General features: G+C 50.0%; 1 protein-coding gene across 1 annotated transcript; it reads right to left on the minus strand.

Annotated features, from left to right (window-relative positions):
• Positions 1 to 355: 355 nt before the first annotated feature.
• On the minus strand, positions 356 to 22,467 carry CCZ1 (CCZ1 homolog, vacuolar protein trafficking and biogenesis associated). Its single transcript, XM_007525040.2, has 15 exons — positions 22,253 to 22,467; positions 20,369 to 20,466; positions 20,160 to 20,253; positions 19,650 to 19,727; positions 19,088 to 19,135; positions 16,626 to 16,709; positions 14,726 to 14,901; positions 12,066 to 12,147; positions 9,377 to 9,438; positions 8,995 to 9,106; positions 6,691 to 6,724; positions 5,737 to 5,854; positions 2,216 to 2,374; positions 1,707 to 1,834; positions 356 to 703 (listed from the first exon to the last, which is right to left on the minus strand). Exons 1-15 carry the CDS (start codon positions 22,370 to 22,372, stop codon positions 648 to 650), a joined length of 1,449 nt encoding a protein of 482 aa, XP_007525102.1. The 5' UTR covers positions 22,373 to 22,467; the 3' UTR covers positions 356 to 647.
• Between the last annotated feature and the right edge of the window lie 829 nt (positions 22,468 to 23,296).

A 23,296-nucleotide genomic window follows, 5' to 3' on the forward strand; every position in this document is an offset into this window, starting at 1 on the left:
AGACACATAGCCTCAGGTGGCTCACGGCACCCAGACTCGGGCAAGACTGAGTTCCCACAAGGAGATCAAGTCAGTAAGAAAACGCTGGCTCTCTTGGCTTGGCAGGCTCTCAGGCAGGGACTGGGGACTCCAGGCGGGGCTGCTGGTTTCCCCAGACCATGCTGGGCCAGGTTCTGCCCCCAGCCTGGGCTAAGTGAAGTCAAATCAAATCCAGACAGCCTCCACACTCCACTGTGAATTCATATGCGCAGGAGCACTGTGGGGACTTGTACGTAACAGGTCAACATCCCCGGCCAAGTGGGGTTCACAGACAAGCAGAGAGACCCAAGAATTTTAGAAACTTTTTAAGCCAGAATTTTAGAAACTTTTTAACAATTTATTCATCTTACTTTTCCAGTAAAATATTCACATGATGTCAAAAGAATGGAATGATAAGTGGTCGGCTACGTCGAATTAAGTCCGCACAAACATTTAAAATCTAAAAACCTCAGAGCATCATCGGACTGAGTAGAGATTTGATTCTTTGAAGCAAGTATTGCTTTACTATTGTCATCTGTCCAGTCAACAACAGGACCAGGAGCCTGCAGTGGTTAACCGAGTGCCTGCTGAGCCCTTTGTAGGAAGACATCTCCGCGAGTCTCTTCTGGTCAGTCCAGGAAGAAGATGTTATTGAACTGCGTGGCACAAAGTTTCTTTACCTCTTCTGTGAAAGAAAGAACAGAAAATGGGGAGTAAGGAGCAGGGGGTCCCATGCAGAAGGAGGGCTGTGTGGGGCACATAAGCGTCTGCACTGACTTTGACCTTGAGGCTCAGAAGCCTAGGCAAGAGGTTGATACATCAGAGAAAGGCCCAGTCTTCCCAGAAGACCTTGCCACTCACTGTCGGATACAGGGAGACACCACATCTGGGGGCCTGAGGAAGCTTAGCTTGGTACCCAAGATGCCAACGACACCCACCCACAGGTGGGGGCAAATTCCTTACAAACGGAGGTGGGTATGCCAACAGGGAGTCTCGAGCAGCATCTGAACTGTAAGCTCCCTCTGCTCCCCACCAAGGCCTTGCTCTCTTCTCTGGGCTCCTGGCACGAGGAGCAGCGTATGGGCAGGAGCTGACTTGAGTGTGCAGGAAGGGAAGAACCATGGGAACTCTCCTTGGCGAGCACCTAGGGGCACCATTACCCCCAGCTCAAGGGGTGCCACCGCCCTCTTCCCAAGGGGCGCCACACAGGTGTCAAGGTCAGGGCAATCGGGGAACGTGGATGCCAGCGTGCAGAGGGCCAGGCTGGCGCTTGGGCCGGGAGACAGGAGGAAAGAGGAGACTTCTGCCTCCTTTCCCGCCTGTGGACAGATGGCAGGAGGCTCGAAGCCACTCTGTGCCTGGCAGCCTGGCCCCAACTCGCATGTTCTCACCACAGGAAAATGGAAACGCAGTGGGTCAAGCCAGTGTCTCCTCCTTCCTTCTTGGGCATCTTAGAAAATAATTTTCTCCTGGCTACTGTCAAGTTTACCGTGAAACAGGAAAGTCTGCCATGGGCTTTTCCAAGGAACTCAAGAGACACGTTATACTTCAGGGAAACCTCAAAGGGACCCACACAGCTTCCCCTCAAGCCGCAGCAGCCTCTGCCTGAAGGACAGCACATCTCTCCACACGGCAACAAGACCATCTCTAAATGTTTGAGTTCTGCTCAAGTGCCAACCCCTATTTACCATTCACTTCAATGAGGTTTGCATTTTTCTGATTCAAAATGACATAGAGCTCCCGCTGGTCAGACTTCTTCCCGACAACCCAGTAATCGCTCATGGCTTTCACGATGATCTCTTCGTCTTCGTCCACTCTGTAAGACAAGAGTCCCAACATGCGATCGCTCACTGATTATCTGCAGAGCCAGGTGGTAAAAAGCAAGCACCTGAAATCAAGGGGATAAGGCACCAGGGAGTCACAGGTGAGCAACTTGATCTCCTGGGCTGGGCGACCTGTTTGGACACGGCACCTGGTTAGGTGGGGAGGCCTGGGCCCCTCTGGATAGGTTTGGGGCCACGTGGCTTTATTTTTTACTTGTTTATTTTTGACCAGAGTCCTGCTCAGCTCTGACTTAACGGTGGTGCTGGGAAATGAACCTGGGACCTCAGAGATCTCAGGTCTCAGTCTCTTTGCAGAACCCATGTGCCGTCTCCCCAGTTGGCAAGGGGACAGCTCGTGGGGACGTTGGAATTACCTAGTGAAATCACTGTTGATATCCCCCAGAATCTTCATTAGATCTGGATGGACAGACGTGAGGGACACGCTGGGCGTCTTCCTCATGTGAATGGTGCTTTTCTCTGCCAGGTTCATGTGGTTGAAGTAGATGAACTTAAACTGGGGTTCTTTTTCAGATCTGTGAAAACACATCAGTAAAAACGGTGACTTCGAGGTCCCAGGCTCAATCTCTCACACCATCATAACCCAGAGTTAAGCAGTGCTCTGGTTAAAAAAAATAATAATGAATAAATTAAAAATAAATAACTATTGCACCAAAGTAAAAGACTCTGGGGTGGGGGTGGGGAGGGTTCAGGTCCTAGAACATGATGGCTGAGGGGGACACCTCATGGGGGTTGAATTGTTATGTGGGAAACTGGGGCAGGGCCAGGTGGTGGCGCAGCTGGTTGAGCACATGCCGGGGGAAAGCTTTGCCAGTGGTGAAGCAGTGCTGCAAGTGTCTCTCTGCCTCTTTCCCTCTCTATCACCCCCCTTCCCTCTTGATTTCTAACAAACAAAATGAAAATAATTTAAAAATTTTTTTAAAAAGTTCACAAAATATTAAAAAACTGGGGAATGTTACACAGGTACAAACTATTGTATCTTACAGTCAACTGTAAACCATTAATCCTCCTATAAAGAAATAAAATAATGAAAAAAATAGTAAAACAAATCCATGGTAAAATAGTAAAACAAATCCATGGTAAAGTAGTAAAACAAATCCATGGTAAAATAGTAAAACAAATCCATGGTAAAAACAAAGTGACTGTCCAAACTATATAACCATATTGCCAGAATCTTTTTTGTTTGTATGCTCTTAGTTCTTTTTTTTTTTTTTTTAATTTTTTATTGGGGGATTAATGTTTTATAGTCGACAGTAAATACTGCCAGAATCTTAAATGTGATAGACATGGCGCTGGGCTCAGCGGCAGAGCGTAGGACTTGGGCACAAGGCCCCGGGCGGGATCCCTGGCACCATCTGTGTTCTGGTTTCTCTCATCTCCTTTTATAGAAACACCTGGGGGTGGGGGGGCATCGAGGAGGGTATAATAATTCCTCACTAAGCTTGTCCTGAATTTTCTTTTTTTTTTTTCCTCCTCCAGGGTTATTGCTGGGCTCGTTGCCGGCACCATGAATCCACCGCTCCTGGAGGCCATTTTTCCCCCCTTTTGTTGCCCTTGTTGTAGCTTCGTTGTGGTTATTATTATTGCCCTTGTTGACGCAATTCATTGTTGGATAGGACAGAGAGAAATGGAGAGAGGAGGGGAAGACAGAGAGGGAGAGAGAAAGATAGACACCTGCAGACCTGCTTCACCGCCTGTGAAGCGACTCCCCTGCAGGTGGGGAGCCGGGGGCTCGAACCGGGATCCTTATGCCGGTCCTTGTGCTTTGCGCCACGTGCGCTTAACCCACTGCGCCACCGCCCGACCCCCTGTCCTGAATTTTCTAATCAAACTTGGCAGGCATGAAAAATAAACATGGGTGAGTGGGGATGGTGCGGTGGGTGAGTTCATGAGGGCGTGTGGCACGAGGCCCCAGTCTGACCCTTGGCGTCACATGCGCTTCTCTCTCCCTCTCCTTCCAAGCACAGCCCCAAGGACTATGCAGCCCAGGGGGTGGTGCAGCGGAGAGCTGGACTTGTAAGCGTGAGGCCCAGAGTTTGGTCCCTTGCACTGTACACAAGATAGATGCGTTAGTTCTCAGGAATCATCTTTAAGAGTTTACTTCTGAACCAGAAAAGAGAACCAGAGGTCACTCTGGTACACATGCTGCCAGAGATTGAACTCGGGACCTCATGCTTGAGAGTCTGACACTTTATCCAGAGCACCATCTCCCTAACCACGGCTGACAAAAAAAAACAAACAAAAAACTGTGGTCCGGGAGGTGGTACAGTGGCTAAGGAATTAGACTCTCAAGCATGAGGTCCTGAGTTCAATCCCCAGCAGCACATGTACCAGAGTGATGTCTGGCTCTTTCTCTCTCCTCCTATCTTTCTCATTAATAAAATAAAATCTTTAAAAGCAAACAACTGTTAAACCTGAGTGATAACTTAACAGGCTTCTAATTCATATCTGTGAGAAAGTCAGCATGATGGAAATGCCCACCCGCCTGCATTAACATGACGGTGTTTCCCCAAGTGTGAAATGTCTTATTTTTTGAAAATCAAAATCATGCCAGCCATTTTGCAGCATTTTCTTTAATATAATAAAGAGGTATATTTCAGGGCTGGGTGGTGGCGTGCCTGGTTGAGCGCACATGTTACAATGCACAAGGACCTGGGTTCGAGCCCCTAGTCCCCACCTGCAGGGGGAATGCTTTGTGAGTGGTGAGGCAGTGTTGCGGTCCCTCTCTCCCTCTCCTCTCTATCCAATAAAGATAAAAATAAGTATGTTTCATAAACGAGCTACTTGGTTACTGCTGACAAAAGACAGAAAGTCAGGGAGTCAGGCGGTAGCGCAGCGGGTTAAGCGCACATGGCACAAAGTGCAAGGATCTACGTAAGGATCCTGGTTCGAGCCCCGGCTCCCCACCTGCAGGGGAGTTGCTTCACAGGCGGTGAAACAGGTCTGCAGGTGTCTATCTCTCTCTCTCCTTCTGTCTTCCCCTCTCCATTTCTCTGTCTTATCCAACAATGATGGCATCAATAACAATAACTACAACAATAAAAACAACAAGGGCAACAAAAAGGGAAAATAAACAAACATTAAAAAAAAAAAGAGAGAGAGAAAGAAAGCCAACAGTGCAGGCCTTTTGCCTTCTGGTGGAGAGGCAGACACACATACTCTGGGAGAGGGAGAAAGGACCTGGAGCTCAGCTGTCCCCATGGAGCCAGGGGCCGAACACAGGGCCTTACACCAAACTCCTGTGTTCTATCCACTGAGCCATCTTCCTGGCCTCCATGCCATCTTACCTTTCCTTTTCTCAATCAAAAATCAAAGGTCCCTCGCCCTCTTGAGGAAGAGCACATGGGCCGCACTGACTAGGCCAGTATCAGCCACACAGGGAAGCGGTGCCGGGGCCCCACGGGCCCACAGCTTGGTGTGGGAGGCCCCCTGTGCGGGGCCAGGGGAGGGTGGGCACACGTCACGCCGTCCTTCCACTTCACAGTGAGAAGAGCGGGCTGAGGTGTGTGGCATCCCAGACCCCATGTCAGCACCCCAAGGCCTGGCTTCAGCCGGCCTCACTGTGGCATTTTGCTCGCTGAGGAGACATGCTTTCCCTGAGGGGCCGGGCCACTCAAGGTTGGTTGGCCTCTCAAGGCCAGGTCCATGGCACAGCTGGCAGCAGACCTGTTTGAACCCAGGGAGTGTACCAATGTACAGACAGGCCCAGCCCCGTCAATGTGGGCAGAAGACCCGGACTGTTGGCCCGGGCAGCTCTGCCCTCAGCACTCAGTAGTGTTGGGACATAGACAAAGCACAGGGATGTTGACACAGGCCACCTTCATAGGCACCAGTCACCCTGTACTCTGAAAAAAGCCAGCGAATGCAGAGTACAAACCCAGATGTCCTCTTGTTGATGGTAAACTGCTCGCAGATGTCTGAGGCCAGCACGGTGAGCGGGGGCCCCACGATGCTGTCCAGTCTCCGGCAGAAGTCCAGTGTGAGCTGCACGGAAGCTGGAGGGCGGTGGGAAAAACACCAGTAAGTGCTGTGTGCTTGCAAGGCCACTATTCATCCGCTTTACCGTTTGTTTTTGGACAGAGAGAAGTCAAGAGACCAGAGCACTGAAGTTCGCTTCAGTGTAGTGGAGGCCAGGCTCGAACCCGGTCGTGCATATGGCAAAGCAGCGCACTGTCCAAGTGAGCTATTTCTCTGCCCCCCCCCCCCGCCCCCAATTCCCTGCCTGCTGATCAGACAGAAACGGAGCTCCTCCAGTGCCATCTCCCCTCCCAAGTGACGCTAGGGCTGTTGGTACTACAATCAGGGCCGAGCGCAGGGTGGGCACTCTACCTGGTGAGCTGTCACCCAGGCCCTCACTTCTCATCTCAACACCGTAGCCACAGTCAGACTCTGAGCTGGGAAACAGTGATTAGCTAGTTACATCCCTGCCCACCTCCAGGAGGGTCAACATTAGTTTAATTCAGTAAGAGGCAAAGACCTCGCTCACTGGGCTGCGGGTTCCAGCACGCCCTGCACAGTAGTGGGCCGCCTGCCGCGCTGAGGGGGCAGAAGGTGGTAAAATATTTCCATTAACAAACACTCTGTGTGTGCTCTAGGCCCCACTGCCTCACCCCATCCTCAAGGCCGTCCTTGAGAGGCCCCCCCAGGGCCCCCGAGGTCAGGGGGCATGGAGGGTGCCCAGCAGGAAAGCCAGGGCTGTAGAGGGGTGTACCCTGAGGGGCTGCTGATGGCGTGTGCACTGCCTGTTACAGAAGGCCCTGGCCCTAAGGGAGGAACAGGCCGAGTCACCTGGCTGAGGGAGGAACAGGCCCGTGTCCGCAGAGGCACCTACCGTCGATCATGAAGCACACGGCTGCGCTCATGGCCTGGTGGAAGGAAGCAGAGCAGAAGTCACACCTACGACATCAACAGGCAGGCGGCACCAACCTGACAGAGAACCACAGTGACGCTGCTGGACTGGTGACTCAAACAGGTCGACCTCATGGAGACACTTTTCCGGCCCCCTGGAGGGCTGGAGAGAGGCCACTGCAGAGGGCAGCTCCCTCCACTAGGTCCAGTGGGGTCAGAGCGTGGAGGGGAGGTTCAAACAGAAGCCTTGGCCAGAGATGCAGGGCATCCAAGTGCTCGTGAGTGAAATGACACGACGGTTCAAAGTGGAGGCAGAGGGAGGTGAGTGTACCAGCAGCTACGCTGCGGGTCAGGCCCTCAGGGACTATCCTCATCTACCTGTGAGTGTGCCCCGATGACTTCCGTTCACACAAGCTAAAGCAAACAGCAAGAAACGAGAGCAAGAGCATCACTCGGGCACACGCAATGCCAAGAATCAAACCAGAAACTTCATGCTTAAGAGTCCAACACTTTATCCACCGTGCCACCTCCTGGGTCACTTGTCTCTCTCTAATTGCCACCAGGGTTATCGCTAGGGCTTGGTGTCTGCACAACAGATCCACTGCTCCTGGTGGCCATGTTTTCCTTTTCTTTCTATTCTATCTGATGGGACAGAAATTGAGAGGGGAGGGAGATAAGAGAGGGAGAAAGATTAAACAACTGCAGACCGGCTTTGCCACTTGTGAAGCTTCTTCCACTGCAGGTGGGGACCGAGGGTTTGAACTCAGGTCCATCAGCATGTTAACATGCTAATGTATGTATGTGCTCAAACAAGTGCGCCACTGCCCAGACCCAAGATTTTTTTTTAATATGCTTTTTGGGCTCGCCAAATAGCTCACTCGGGTAGTGCGCTGCTTAGCCATGTGCACTGCCCAGGTTCAATCTCAGCTTCCACTGCACTGGAGGAAGCTCTGCTGCTGTGGTCTCTCAAAACCTTGCCTCTATCTAAAACCAAGCAAGAACAACAAACAAAACCAAAATAATCATGCCTTCTAAGTCTACTTAAAAACCTGCCCCTGGAGGTGGCTCTGTGACAGGGCACTGAGCTTGCAAACCCAAGGCTGAAGTTCTGAGGTTTGGAGCGCAGCCTCTGGCCACACCTGCCAGAGTACTGCTCTTGTTCTTTCTCTGACACTAAATGGTCATTTTATTATTATTTTTTAATATTGATTTATTTTCTTTGTGCCCTTATTTTATTGTTGTAATTATAGTTGTTGTTATTGATGTCATCATTGTTGGATAGGACAGAGAGAAATGGAGAGAGGAAGGGAAGACAGAGGGGGAGAGAAAGACAGACACCTGCAGACCTGCTTCACTGCCTGTGAAGTGACTCCTCTGCAGGTGGAGAGCCAGGGGCTCGAAACAGGATCCTTATGCCGGTCCTTGCACTTTGCACCACCTGCGCTTAACCCACTGTGCTACTGCCCGACTCCCATGAATGGTCGTTTTAAAACGTGAAGGATTCCAAGTACACAGGAGGGTTTAATATAGGGACCTGGAGCAGCAGTGCCCGGATGGCCACACAAGGACTCCACAGACACACACCGTAAGCAGAGACAGTTACGTTAGGAAACACAGTCTCTCCACATCACTGAGGGAAACTGTCCCAGGACAGGTGGCAAGAGGATGTTCTGTCGAGAAACGGTACCGAAGCTCAGTGTTCCCATCCTCACAGCTTCAGAGGCACAGTCTCAGGCGCTAAGGAGAGGCGGGAGCACACGTCTCTGCCCGATTTCGCACGCTCCCAGTGCCTGAGCACTTCCGGCATGGCCTCTAGACATTGGATGTCAAGGTACTTGAGGCGGGAAAAGACAACTGCCTACGCTTAGCCTTCCTCAGGGAACCAGCCAGTATAAATACATGTCCTCACAAGACAGCGTCATGACAGAAGCCACCCTTACAGGCCGCACATTCATGGCTTTAACATCAGCGCACAAGCAGAACTTGCTGGGGGGGGGGGGAGGGCGCGGCAACGAGGCCACACCCAAGGGTGGCAGGAGGGATTCCTGGCTCAAATTCTGAGTCACGACCATGCCGTCACTCTGTCATCGGTATGACAAGACCATTCACACGAACTGGAAATCTACTTAGTGCAGGCCAGCGCCGTATGAGCGTCACAGCAACTAGCATCTCCAACTCCACTCTGAGAAATCCCCCGAGGTCGCCCACACACCCGCCTGTGCACCCACAGAGGACTGGCCTTAGAGTCAGTCACCATGTGACCCTGGACGGGGAGAGCGGCTGTTACCTTGTAAACGATCAAGTGGAGAGCTTCGTAAGTGTCGTCTGTGTTCACAAAGATTTTGGGGAATCTGCATTTTGCTTCTGGGTCATTAAGGTTCAAGGGTCCTGTAAGAAATCTTAAAATAGAGAACAGAACGACTCACTTCAGTTATGGGAGCCAGATACAGAGTTCATTCCCACATGATACAGTCCTGGTTTCTCCCCCTCCTTTTGAAGCTAGTTATTACTTGGAAAACAAATCAGAATGTGGTAGCATTTAGTGAAACACCTGAAACCCACAGCGCAGAGGGAGCATAGGCCGTGATTTTCCAAACCCCCATCCCCTCCCCCCAAGCTAATGAAACCCAGTACCATCTGCCAAGGAGCACAAGGAGCACAAGCCCTACCTTCCATAGTGCTGAAGATTTCCCGGCATCTCTGCCCTTACTGGAGAATCCCTTCCCGCCAACTGCAGACAGATTCAACAGCAAGAAGTGACTCACTGGACTTCCCAACGTCTTGAAAAACAGCACTCACATCTCCTAGTTGGCTTTGTGCTATTTCCCATGTTCCTCCCGACACCAAAACGAGAGGGTCACAGAGGTCAAGAGCTCACTGTTTTGCCTTTTTGTGTCACATACGTGATCCCACTGTCTCAGGTGAATTTAAAAAAAACAAATTTCAGAGAGGCCAAGAGGGAAGAAAGAATGAAGGAGACACCCAGAGCATTGCCCCACCGTTCATGTGATTCCCTCAGGTGCCGTGCATGATTCCACATGCTACCAGGGGGCAGTGTGCACCCCACCAGCTGAGCTATCTCCTGGCCCAAAACTCAGAGTCTAACCAAAGCTCTCATGACCTCACATCTTTGCACCCTAAGGGTCATGAAACCTCTCCCGAGCTGGACAGTAAGCAGAGTTACTTCACTTCATCTTTGAGGCTGTGCGCGGAATGCTTTCTCAACTTGGACATTGCAGACCGCACAAGTCCACCAACGCACAAAGGTCCTGCCCCCAGCCAAGACTCCACGCCCGATTTCGTCTGATTACAGAAGCTAAGCAGGGTCGGGCCTGGTTAGTACTTGGATGGGAAATGGAGCAAGTGAGGCCAGGCTAAGCACACACATTACAGTGCACAAGTACCCGGGTTCAAGCCCCTGCTCCCCACCTGCAGGGGGAAAGCTTCATGAGTGGTGAAGCAGGTCTGCAGGTGTCTGTCTCTTCCTCTCTCTACCTCCCCTTCCCTTTTCGGTATCTGTCTCTATCCAACAATAAATAAAAAGGAAGTGGAACAAGAAAAATCAAACACCAATAGTTGTGTTAACTACAACTTGTTATGCTCAGGATTCATTACGTGCTAATCAATATAAAAGTTTAGCAGATTAACTTCAAAAGAAAGACGAGAACACAGCTCAAGTACACTGTCAGGGCTTGGCAATAGCTCACCCAGTAAAGTGTGCTAACCAAGCACAGGGTCCTGGGTTCAAGTCGGGGAAGGGATATCTATGGACGGTGGAGCAGTGCTGTGGTGTCTCTCTTGTCCTTGATTGAAAGAGTAAAACACCTGGGCCTCGAGAGGCCACTCGATGGTATTGCACAGGCCCAAGACCTTGGCTGTGGCTCCCCGTGCTGTGCCGCTTGTCTTGAGCAGACGGCCCCACGTGTCTGTGTCCTAGCATGCTGTGTGCTGTGTGTCCACCCACTGAGTCCATGTCATCAGGCCAGTAGTGAAGAATCAGATAACTCAAGTCAAGCCCCCTGCAGTGGTTCTGCCGACACATGTGGGGGACTGCAAAGGCAACTATGCAAAGGCTCTTAGGGGTCGTGCAGACCCCAAGATTGAAAGGCAAGGCCTGGCCCTGCCACCCTGGAGCTGGGTGAGTCACTGAAGCCTGAGGACTGCTGTCAGCACCGCTTGAGCAGACACAGGCTGCTGGGCCATGGGCGTGCTCTCGGGCTCTCACTACAAAGGTGGAAACAGGCCTTTCTTGAGCTCTGGGCTTGTAATTTTGTATCAGAGTTCTGCTCTCCAGCCAAGGCCTTCAAAAACAAAGGGTCGCAGACTCGGATCGTTATGGAAGGAGCACGAATGCACTGTCTACCCAATGTATGCCAACTATGGAAGCAGGCCTATGGGGCCGGGCGGTGGCATGAGTGCATGGTACAATGCACAAGGACTGGGGTCCGAGCTCCCCGTCCCCACCAGCAGGAAGCTTTGAGAGGGGTAAAGCAGTGCTGTAGGTGTCTCCCTTTTGCTTCTTTCTCAATTTCTCTCTTTGTTCTATCAAATAAAATGAATATTAAAAAGAAAAAAGCAAGGAAGCAAGCACGCCTTCCCTGACGCTGTCTGGAGAGCACTGGGAGGACGAGCCAGCGGGCGGTCATAGGCTACTCAGAATTCGGTCACATGCTTGCAGATGAGAAGTCCACGTGGGATGCAGGACAAAGACCCCCAGCACTGGCCAAGTGCTCAGGCCCCAGCCGACCTTTCCTCTTCTCAATGAGTCCCTGTCTAAAAAGATATCTTCCCTGGGACCATGAAAAAGATCCACTGGTAGACTGCAGACTTCACTTGGTGCTAGCACCCGGGCCCCACGTGGGAGAACTATGAGCAGCAGGTGCTGTGGTCTCTCTCCTCCTCTAGGAAAAAAAGAATGAAACAGCAAAAGCAAAGCAAAGTCTGCCAGAACAGTGGAGTCAGGTAGGTGTGAGACCGCCACACCAGAACCCCCAGAACATAGCTCTGCCATTATTGCTGTGGCCCACAAAGTGAAGAGCTGACAAGAATGGCTTCCCGTGCTAACACGCGAGCAAATCAACTGCTGATCAGAGCTGCCACTCAGTTACCCCTCCACCCAGTCTGGGTCCTATGGGACTGTGTGTGAATGAACACACCCACCCACTCACATTACCCCTCCACGCAGTCTGGGGGGACTATGTGTGAACACACCCACCCATTCATTCACATTACCCCCTCCCCCCAAGTCTGGGTCCTGCAGGACTGTGTGTGAACACACCCACCCTTCCACCCATCCCCGGCATCCTCCATCCATCCTCCATCCATGAGAGATCACCATTGGCCAGCGGCCAATCCTACCTCAGGTTCAATGTGCCTTGGAAACAGAGACGTCGTGAGGTATTTGTACAGAATTCTCATGTCATCCTGCTCTAATCCACTCCTGCCAACACCAGAAAGGCACTGTGTTAAAAGTTGGAACGAGGGCGTTGGCACACCAAGTACAGCTCACATGTTACCATGTGAGGACCTGGGCTCGAGCTTCTGGTCCCCACCTGCAGGAGAAAAGCGTCATAGAAAGTGGAGCAGTACTGCAGGTGTCTGTCTGTCTCTCTCCCCCTCCCTCCCTCCGTTTCTGTCTCTTCTAGAAAAAAAGAAGGGAAAGAGAATGGCCAACAGAAGCAACATGCGGGCATCAAGCCCCAGCCATAGTCCTGGTGGCAAAATAAACTGGCCTCTGTCTTTCCACTGTTCTGTAATAGTTTGCCTTCTTACTTGCTTCTGTTCTCAAGAATCCCTCCTTGGAGGGGTCGGGCAGTAGCGTAGTGGGTTAAGTGCACATGACACCAAGTGCAACGACCGGCATAAGGATCCTGGTTTGAGCCTCTGGCAGGTCTGCAGGTGTTTTTCTTTCTCTCTCCCTACCTTCCCCTCCACTCTCCATTTCTCTGTCCTATCCAACAATAACAACAATAAAAAAAGGGGGGAAAATGGCTTCCAGGAGCACTGGATTTGCAGGCATCGAGCCCCAGCGATAACCCTGGAGGAGAAAAGAGAGAAAAATCCACCCTGGAAATTTAAAGGTTAGCACAAAATACTAAGTTTTTACTGATTAAAAATACACGAGGGCTGGGAAGAAAGCGCAGTAGTACACACAGGACTTGCAAACCAGAGGTCCCAGGTTCAGTCCCTGGCATCACCAATGGCCAGAGCTGAGTTGTGCTCTGGTAAAAAAATAAAGAGGGCTGGCAGGTGGCTCACCTGGTAGAGAAGGCATGTTACCACGTGTGAGGGTCTGGGTTCAAATCCTGGGCCAACACAGGGGACTGCGTGCGGGGGTGGGGGGGGGTCCCTTCACTAATGGGAGAGCAGTACTCTGGGGTCTCCCTTCTCTCTTCGTTTCTACCCCCCTCTATCTAAAGGAAAGGAAAAAAAAGTTTCTGGGAGAGGTGGAGTTATGCAGGCACTCAACTCCAGTGATAACCTTGGATGGAAAAAGTAATGGGGCCAGGTGGTGGTGCACTGGTGGATTGCATGTTTCCATGTGCAAGGACCCAGGTTTGAGCCCTCAGTCCCCCTGCAGGGGGGAAGTTGTGAGTGGTGAAGCAGGGCTGCAGCTGTCTGTCTCTTTTCCTATCTCCCCCTTTCCTCTAGATTTCTGGCTGTCTGTATCCAATAAAGATAATAATATAAAAAAGGATAAAAAATTAGTAAAAACAGTAAACTTTCTTCTGCTGGTTTTGTAGAAGGACTCAACTTCAAGCTCCCAGTTAATTTATATTTTTAAAATTTTTTTAAAAAAAGTTTTCTTCCTTTTGTTGCCCTTGTTTATTGTCGTCGTTGTTGGATAGGACAGAGAGAAATCAAGAGAGATGGGGAAGAGAAAGATAAGACACTTGCAGACCTGCTTCACTGCCTGTGAAGCTGACCCCCTGCAGGTGGGGAGCCGGGGGCTCGAACCGAGATCCTTATGCTGGCCCTTGTGCTTTGTGTGTGCTTAACTCGCTGTGTCATCACCCGGCTCCCAGTTAATTTTTTTTTTTCAATGAGAGACAGACAGACAGGCACGGAGAGACCCCACAGCACCCAAGCCTCCCCCAGTGTCACTGTGGCACCCCTTGTGTGGTGCCAAGACTCCAGTTGAGGAGGAGAGAGAACAGAGCATCGCTCTAGCTTATCTGATGCTGGAGAGCAAACTCAGGACCTCATGACTGAGATCCCGAGGCTTTACCCACTGTGCCATCTCCCAGGCAATGCCATTCCAAGAAGGCAACAAATGACCTATGCATCTCTAGGACCAGGTCTGAGTCCCCGGCCACCACAAGGCAGCACCAAGTTTCATGAGTGGTGAGGCAGTGCTGCAGTTTCTGTCCTGTCTGTTCCTGTCTCTCACACTCTGTCTGGACAAAAGAAAGAAAAAGAATAATAAAGTCAGCTGTGAGGGGTGGAATCGCACTGGTGTGAAGCCTCAGCAAAGATTGCTGCAGGAAAAAAAAATTAGAACGGGGAGACCACTCTCCAGTGATTCATGTGTCTGAGAGCCTTGGGCTTAATCCCTGGCAAAAGTGACACATCCCTGCCCCAAATGACATTGAGATCCCTAAACAGATCCAGACAGCAACATTTTCTCCGCCTTTCACGGAAGCAGGTTTCACACACACACACCCCACTTGCTGCTTGATCTCCCATGCTGGTCTGAATAATCAGTCTCTTTGGGCCCGTGCTGGTCTGCATAACCACGTCTCTCTGGGCCCATGCTGGTCTGAATAATCAGTCTCTCTGGGCCCGTGCTGGTCTGAATAACCAGTCTACCTGGGCCTGTGCTGGTCTGCTTAACCACAGTCTCTCTGGGCCCATGCTGGTCTGCATAATCAGTCTATCTGGGCCCGTGCTGGTCTGAATAACCATGGTCTACCTGGGCTGCAGCTATAAAGATGCCTCCTCCCTGCCCCCTCGGCCTCAGGCCCAGTCTCACAATCCACCACAACTGTCTTCACAGTCAAGTCTTAGAGGACACCTACCAGATGAGCTGGTCGTTATACAGGAAGGCAGTGTATTTGACTATGCTGAGGCTTTCTTCCATTCTGTTAATAAAAGACTGGATTTTCAGATAAGTCATCTTATCCAGGGGGAAGAAGCTGATGCCACCAAAAATGTCGAGTAGGTCACATGACTGCAAGTGCAACGTCTGCAGATACTGTTGGCGAAACAGGGCAGAGCACTGAGGAGTAGCTCACTGAGCAGTGTTTGACAACTCGAGAGAATCTTTGTTTTGGTTGCATGTAGGAAGCAGCGCACTGACCAGACATCAGCAAGTAGGAGGGAAGTACAGGTAACCAGGTGAGAAATCTCTACCGGTTTCAAAACATCGAGGGCAAGCCTACCTAGTTATTCAGAATCATACTTTCTCTCGTCTCAAGGACAGACAGACAGACAAGACAATGCCGCCTGCCTTGAAGATCACGCCTACAGAATGGAACAGAGGGCGGAAGAGCAGTGAGCACAGGAACAAGGGTCAGGACATTCGTGGGAGCAAGCTCAGGGAGTAAAGTGAAGAGACAGAGGAGAAAAACAACCACAGAGACCAAGGGTACCCCCCCCCCAAAAAAAAGGTGTCCATGGTCATTTGTGGGAAAAACTTGAGAATGACTCCTCCAGGAGGAAGGGTAAATGTACATAATTCAGCTTGCGGTGAATCACATTTAAGGACAGCAGTGAATTCACTGGGAAAAAAAACACACCAAGAGGGGCTGGACAGCAGTGCATCTGGGGTGAGCACACAAGCTACCATGCACAAGGACCCAGGTTCAAGCCCCAGCCCTCACCTGCACGGGGGTTGCTACATGAGTGGAGAAGCAGGTCTGCAGGTGTCTCCCTTTCTATCTCCCCCTCCCCCCTTTCAATTTCTCTATGTCCTACCAAATAAAAGAAAGGGGAAATAAAGAAGAATAAATAACTCCTAGTAGAAGTTTATATCTTTTTTTGTTTGTTTAAATCTTTTTATTATTGGATAGAGAGAAATTGAGAAGGGAGAGATAGAGACACCTGCAGCCCCGCTTCACCACTTGTGAAGCTTTCCCTCCTCAGGTGGGGACCAGGGGCTTGAACCCGGGTCCTTGTGCACTGTAATGTGAGCACTTAACCAGGTGCGCCACCACTTGGCCCCTCTATCTTTTTCCTTTTTGAGCAGGGAGGTGGCACAGTGTATAAGTGTTAAGCCCTCAAGCATGAGATCTAGAGTAAGAGGTAAGAAACGGAACAAAGAGCCAACCACTCTATTCACTTCTGCTGAGGTCTTGTTTTGCCAAATTGTGTCTCAAGTCCTTTGCTACTTTGAAGTTTCAGGGTTTTTTTTTTTTTTTTTTGCCTTTGTTTTTATACATTTTATTTACTTACTAATGAGGAAGAACCAGACATCACTATGGTACATGTACTGCTGGGGATTGAACTCAAGACCTCATGCTTGAGAGTTCTATGCCTTATCCACTGCGCCACCTCCCGGATCACAAGTTCTAGGTGTTTTGTTTTTTTTTAATATTTATTTATTTATTTATTTATTCCCTTTTGTTGTCCTTGTTTTATTGTTGTAGTTATTATTGTTGTTGTTACTGATGTTATCGTTAGGACAGAAATGGAGAGAAATGGGGAAGATAGAGAAGGGGAGAGAAAGACACCTGCAGACCTGCTTCACCGCTTGTGAAGCAACTTCCCTGCAGGTGGGGAGCCGGGGGCTCGAACCAGGATCCTTACGCCGGCCCTTGTGCTTTGTGCCACCTGTACTTAACCCACTGCACTACCGCCTGGCTCCCTTAGTTCTAGCTTTTTGTATATAACAAACTTGCCTGTATATTTCTCTAAAGATCTGTTTGAATTCTACTAAGACTGCAAAAAATCTTTTTTTTTTTTTTTCAAAGTACTTACCCGATGGAAGAATTTCTCTAATCTTTCTTTTAGGAGCTTGACACCTCCATCTTCCATGGCTTTCTGAAATGTGCCATTAAAAAGCTAATGGTGTAATAGATAAAAAAAGAAAAACCATTAGCTCTTTTCAGATTAACCATTCAATAATTCAGTTTATTTAATCCTCCAGACCATGCAGCTTAGGAAGTGGTATAGTAGCTGGTAAGCTGTGTTGACAAGCCTAAGGCCCCAAGTTCGACCCTCGGCACTGCAAGTGCTATAGTGATGCTCTGCTTCTCTCATTTTTAAAGATGTAAATATGAAAAAAATAATCCTCCGATCCCTCTAGATAGAGAAGTATTTAAAAACACGAATTATAAAGTAAGTCAAATTAATGTAATGCTGTCATCTTGAGGAAATCACCTGATTTTTTAGGTAAGCTTTGTCCTTAAGCCTCGATTCTCACCCAAGTTTGACTTTCTGTAACTACTGAAAGACCTTTTTTCTAAAACATTATTTATTCCCTTTTGTTGCCCTTGTTTTTTATTGTAGTTATTATTATTGTTATTGATGTTATCGTTTTTGGATAGGACAGAGAGAAATCAAGAGAGGATGGGAATACGGGGGGGGGGGGGGAGAAAGACAGACACCTGCAGACCTGCTTCACCACCTGTGAAGCGACTCCCCTGCAGGTGGGGAACTGGCACCTCGAACTGGGATCCTTATACTGGTCCTTGCGCTTTGCGCTACCTGCGCTTAACCCGCTGCACTACCGCCCAACTCCCAAAAGACCTTTTAAATCATACAAATCTCTTTTTTAATTTTAGAACTAAAAAATTTTATCTTCATTTATTTATTAGATAGACAGTCAGAAATTGAGAGGGAAGTGATAGATAGAGAGGAAGAGAGACAGAGAGACACCTGCAGCCTTGCTTCACCACTCGCAAAGCTTTCCCCCTGAGGTAATGGGGGCTCAAACCCAGGTCCTTGCACACTGTAACATGTGTGCCCAGCCCCAATCATGCAAATCTTTTAAGTATGAGGTTCCTTGGGAAGCCGGGCTCCTGTGCACTGATGGGAACACAGCTCTAGTACAAGCCCAGGGACAGAGCAGGACTCAGTACCCAGGGAATAAGTGTCACAGATCCCAATGCTGTTTCAAGGCTCTAGTGGTTTTTTTTTTTTTTTTTTGGTAATTGTTATTTATCTTCCCTTTTGTTGCCCTTGTTGTCTTTTTATTGTTGTTGTAGTTGATGTTGTCGTTGTTGGATAGGACAGAGAGAAATGGAGAGAGGAGGGGAAGACAGAGAGGAGGAGAGAAAGACAGACACCTGCAGACCTGCTTCACCGCCTGTGAAGCGACTCCCCTGCAGGTGGGGAGCGGGGGCTCAAACTGGGATCTTCATGCCGGTCCTTGGGCTTAGCGCTAGTGTTTGTTTTTAAAATTTATTTATTTTATTTTGTCACCACTGGGACTCCACCCCACCAAATCATTTTTTAGACAGAAAAAGAGGCACAAAGAGCCTAGCACTCAAAAACTTCCTTCAGTGTCATGGGGGTCTAGGGTCAAACCTGCACAGTGACACACGACAAAAGCAGCACAGCAGCCAAGTGAGCAAGCCTGATGGCCTCAAAGGCTCTACTATTTCCTCCCCTCAGACACACAGTCAGCCCACAGTCATCTACAACCTCAGGTCTCTACATAACAATGGTCCTGTGTATTGTGATCTACACAGCAAGGCAGAGTTCAAGTCAGACCTCCCCCCCGGCTCCCAGGGTTATTGCTGGGGCTCGGTGCCTGCACTATGAATCCACTGCTTTTGGAGGCTATTTTTTCCCTTTTGTTGCCCTTGTTTATTGTTGTTATTGCTGTTATTGTTGGATAGGACAGAGAGAAAACGAGAGGAGGGGAAGACAGGGTGGGGGGAGAAAGATAAGACACCTGCAGACCTGCTTCACTGCTTGTTAAGCTACTCCCCTTGTAGGTGGGGAACCAGGGGCTCAAACCCAGATCCTTACACTTGACCCTATGTATGCTTAACCTGCTGTGCTACTACTGCCCAGTCCCCTTCCAAGTCAGGCTTTTTTTTTGTTTTTTACTTTTTTTAAATTAAAATTTTTTTTGCCTCCAGGGTTATTGCTGGGGTTCAGTGCCTGCAATGCAAATCCATTGCTCTTGGAGGTCATTTTTTCCCTTTTGTTGCCCTTGTTGTTTATTGTTGTTATTGCTGTCATTATTGCTGGATAGGACAGAGAGAAATGGAGAGGAGGGGAAGATAGAGGGGGAGAGACAGACACCTGCAGACCTGCTCCCCCGATTGTGAAGTGACTCCCCTGCAGGTGGGGAGCCGGGGGCTCGAACCGGGATCCTTATGACGGTCCTTGCACTTGGCCCCATGTGCGCTTAACCATCTGCGCTACCGCCCGGCCCTCAAGCCAGACTTTTAAACGAACCTCCGTGAAGGGAAAGACAGGCGTCTTACCTTGTACATGCTGTAGCACTGCTGTAGCACTGCGCTGTAGACCTTGTCCTGCAAATACAAAGATGAGGGTGGGGGTCGACAGCATAATGGTTCTGCAAAGAGACACTCATGCCAGAGGCTCCAAAGTCCCAGGTTCAATCCCTCAGCACCAGGTAAGCCATAGCTGAGCAGTGCTCTGGTAAACAAAACAAAACAAACAAACAAACACCCCCACAAAGACGAGGCCAACAGCTCAAGGCCGGGTAAAGTGCCCATGGCAGAGCATCAGTACAGTGACTCTAGACTCCAGGTATTTGGAAACCTGCTTATGCCACCGCTGCTGTGAACTGAAATGCTGAGACGTTTAGATTCAATTATGAACGAGCACGTCTAGACGCTGACAGTCAGTGACAGATGTTAGTGAGAAAGGGCACAGGGACATTTTGATGTCTGCGTCAGCACAAAGAGACCAAGTCTGCTACGAGCATATGGAGACTTGAGCAAAGTGATTGACCCAATTTAAATCTGACCAAGGGACTCGAAGCAAGCTTTCCTCCAAATATAAAACAGAAAACAGCATTACCAACAATTCCTCCTCCAGGTATTCAACAGCTGGCTTCCCGTCTTTACTCTGCTTTTCAATCACAGGGTTCCGGACAACCTACAAAGTTTAACAAGCAGGAACTAGGCAGGAATCAACTGCACGTGTTTCCCATCTCCCCTTAATTAATTAAAAACCAGCAGGGCTGGGGAGGTAGCATAATGGTTCTGCAAAAAGACTCTCCTGCCTGAGAGACCAAAGGTCCCAGGTTCAACCCCCAGCACCTCATCAGCCAGAGCGGAGCAGGGCTCTAGTAAAAAAAAAAAAAAAAAAAAAACCCACAAACCAAGTGAGTGAGCATGTTAAAAGACCAGGAAACTGTCCTAAAAACCCCAAGAACAAACACAGAAAGAGTCTGATTTGAAAACTGCAACCACCTGTGTTGCAATTTGCTTCGATGCAAAAGCCAAAAGGTTTCGCCCCGTTCCCAACGGTAAGACCACCTAGAACTCACTCCACCAGCTCAAAGAGGTGTGCTGTGTGTGTAAATACCATGACCATCCAGAAACTTTCTTCTGGTTCATTGAAGAACTGTCTATTCTTCTGTGTATGTAAAGATTTTGCAGGTTTAGACGGGCTAAAGGTCCTTATAGGGGAAAAAAAAAGAAGAAGGAACAAAAGGTTAAAAAGCACATTTGGGACAATCCCCAGTGTAAGTTGTTAGAATTGATGGAGCCCTGCAGAAACACAATGGCTTTTACCTTGTAAACTGTACAATTGCTTCACACAATCCAACGTTTCGAATCTTTTCATTCTTTTCGACTTCATTTGGATGATAGAACAAAATCTTATTTTCCTCCTGAAGTATGAAGCCAGAGACAGGACAACTTGAGCACAGCCTCAGCTTCCCTGTGGGAAATGCTACCAGCCAACATACACGGCAGCAACAAAGCAAAAGCCTACTCTGGGACCAGGTGGTGGGGCACCTCGCTAAATGCACACACTGCAGTGCTTGAGGGCCTGGGTTCGAGCCCCTGGTCCCCACCTGCAAGGGGAAAGCTTTATGAGTGGTGAAGCAGGGCTGCTGGTGTCTGTCTTTCTCCTTATCTTCCCCAATCCTCTCAATTTCTGGCTGTCTCTATCCAATAAATAAGTAAAAGATTGAAAAGTATATTAAAAAATAAAAAGCTCCCCTCACGGCCATTCACAACTCCTCTCCTGTTTGTTTTTTTTTAAAGAAAAAGCTATTTGTCTTCTTGCTCTCTTTTTTTAATACTACTCTTCTAGTTTTTAATTTAACTTTAAAAAAGTATTTTTTCTTTTGTTGCCTTTTTTTCATTGTTGTAGTTATTGTTATTGATGTCGTCGTTGTTGGCTAGGACAGAGAGAAATGGAGAGAGGAGGGGAAGACAGAGAGGGGGAGAGAAAGACAGACACCTGCAGACCTGCTTCACCGCCTGTGAAGCGACTCCCCTGCAAGTGGGGCGCCGGGGGCTCGAACCGGGATCCTTCCACCGGTCCTTGCGCTGTGTGCCACTTGCACTTAACCCGCTGCGCTACCGCCGGATTCCCTCTGTGTTTTTTTTTTTAACTTTATTATTATTTTTTAATAGAACAGACAGAAATTGAGAAGGAAGGAGAGGTATAGAGGGACACACACACACACACCTGCAGTCCTGTTGCACCACTCCTGAAGCTTTCCCCTGCAAGTGGGGACTGAAGTCTTGAACCCCGATCCTTGAGCAGTGATACATGCATTTGTGATGGAGCCAGGTGCGCTTCCACTGGCCCCTATTTTTCTCTCATTGGGTAAACAGTTCCCCCCAGACTAAAAGTCAGTTATGATAATCACTGACTCCTGCTTAACACCTGAAACTGCGCTATGTTCCTGTGCACAAGGACCAGGGTTCAAGTCCCCAGTGTCCTCCTGCAGGGGGGAAGCCTTCCAAGTGGTGGAGCAGGGCTGCAGCTGTCTCTGGCTCCTCTCTCCCTCTATGCCCCCTTTCCCTCTCAATTTCCCTGTCCTATCAAATTAAAGTTTAAAAAGGAATCTTAAGAAAACGCCACGCACACGAGGCGCAAGGGTTGGCCCTTCACGCAGGGCAAGCGCAGGTGTCCCCACAGCCCTGCTCCCCGCAGGAAAATCCCACCGCTGGGCCCCATAGGACCGTGATGTGCTGCCCACACAGCCCCGCTGAGCCTTCGTTGAGGAAGTCAAGACTCCGCCTGAGCAAACACACAAAACTCAAAGCCCAGGGGGGTAGGAAGGAAGGAACCGCGACTTCTGCACTTGTTTCCCAAGCCTGCATCCTGGGAGGCTCCGCACTCGCAAGTGGGAGTTCCCGGGACAAAGAGCACAAGCTCCCGGGGAAAGTTCACGAAAGGGAAAGTGAAACGCACCCGGAGGGCGGTGCGGGTGCAGCGGACGTCCCTGTTAAGGGTGCAATGGCCCCCACTGTGCGGGTGCCATGGACCCCCCCCCCGTGCAGGTGCAACGGACGCCCCTGTGCGGGGTGTGTGTGCGGGGCCTGCCCCCAATGCCCGGCCCCGACTGACCCCCGGAGGCGCCGCCCCGAGCCCCCGTGGCCCCCCGACCCCCACCCCGGCCCCGGGTCCTCCCTGGACCCCGCTCGCCCTCAGCCTACCTCGCCTTCGCGCGGTCCGAAGCGCGGGTTGTAGATGAAGAAACTCAGCAGCGCCGGCGGAAACTGCTTCTCCTGGGCCGCCCAGGACCCGCTCCCAGGCCCGGCCGCCGCCGCCGCCATCCCGGCTCGGCCCTCCGGTCCCGGGAGCCTGCCTCCCGCTGCCCAGAGACCGCCGCTGCTGCCGGGAGCCCACACTTCCGCCTTACTCAGCGGCGCCCCGGAAGTAGTTTCTGTAAACAGGAAAGAGAACCGTCAGGCCGGTGTTCCCCCCAGTTCCGAAACCCCGCAGCTCTTGAGTTCCGCTTGTTTCCCCAAGCAGGTGTCTCCTATAGGAGAGATTAAAGGCGGAGGAGAGTCCTTGGCTCCTAGGCTTCTGTGTTGACTTGACTCAAGAAGAGGGAGAAGCGGAATATGGGTTTCGTTTGGGGCAGAAGGCAGCACACTGGCGAGCAATTAAGTCCCTGAGTTGAAGTGTCTTTGGAGGCGGCCATGTTCTGGGCCAAGCTGTCTGCCCTTTTACATCCTCTGCGTCACCCATTTGGGTTTTTATGTTTTAAAGTCCCCGTTGGAGAGACCTCATTTGATAGTAGGATCTAAATAGACTCACTGTGGGTCGTCCCAGTTTCCCTAGCCCTGGGTTCAAGGACAGTGGCAGATGTGAAGGCCAGGAGCCCCTAGGATGCGGTTTTGCAGCTACTTCTAGGCTCCATCTGGCCTTGGGGACCCAGCTTGCTTTTTGTGGATTTCTGCCTGGTGGGAGCAAAGAACTCATTGCTTCTGATGTTTGGGGTGCAAGGCATTGCAACAAAGTGTAATAGGAAGTGGGGGGCTAAGTTTCCTTAGGAGGGTCCAATGTGAAAGTCACTTGAAATAATTACAAGGGAACAGTGGTCCAGGAGGTGCTGCAGTGGATAAAGCAGCAGTGGACTCTCAAGCATAAGGTCCTGAGTTTGATCCCCGGCAGCACATGTACCAGAATGATGTCTGGTTCTTTCTCTCTCTCCTCTTTTCTCGTTAATAAATAAAATATTTAAAAAAAAATTA

The sequence above is a fragment of the Erinaceus europaeus genome, chromosome 15 (assembly GCF_950295315.1).
Source record: "Erinaceus europaeus chromosome 15, mEriEur2.1, whole genome shotgun sequence".
NCBI classification, from domain to species: Eukaryota; Metazoa; Chordata; class Mammalia; order Eulipotyphla; family Erinaceidae; genus Erinaceus; species Erinaceus europaeus.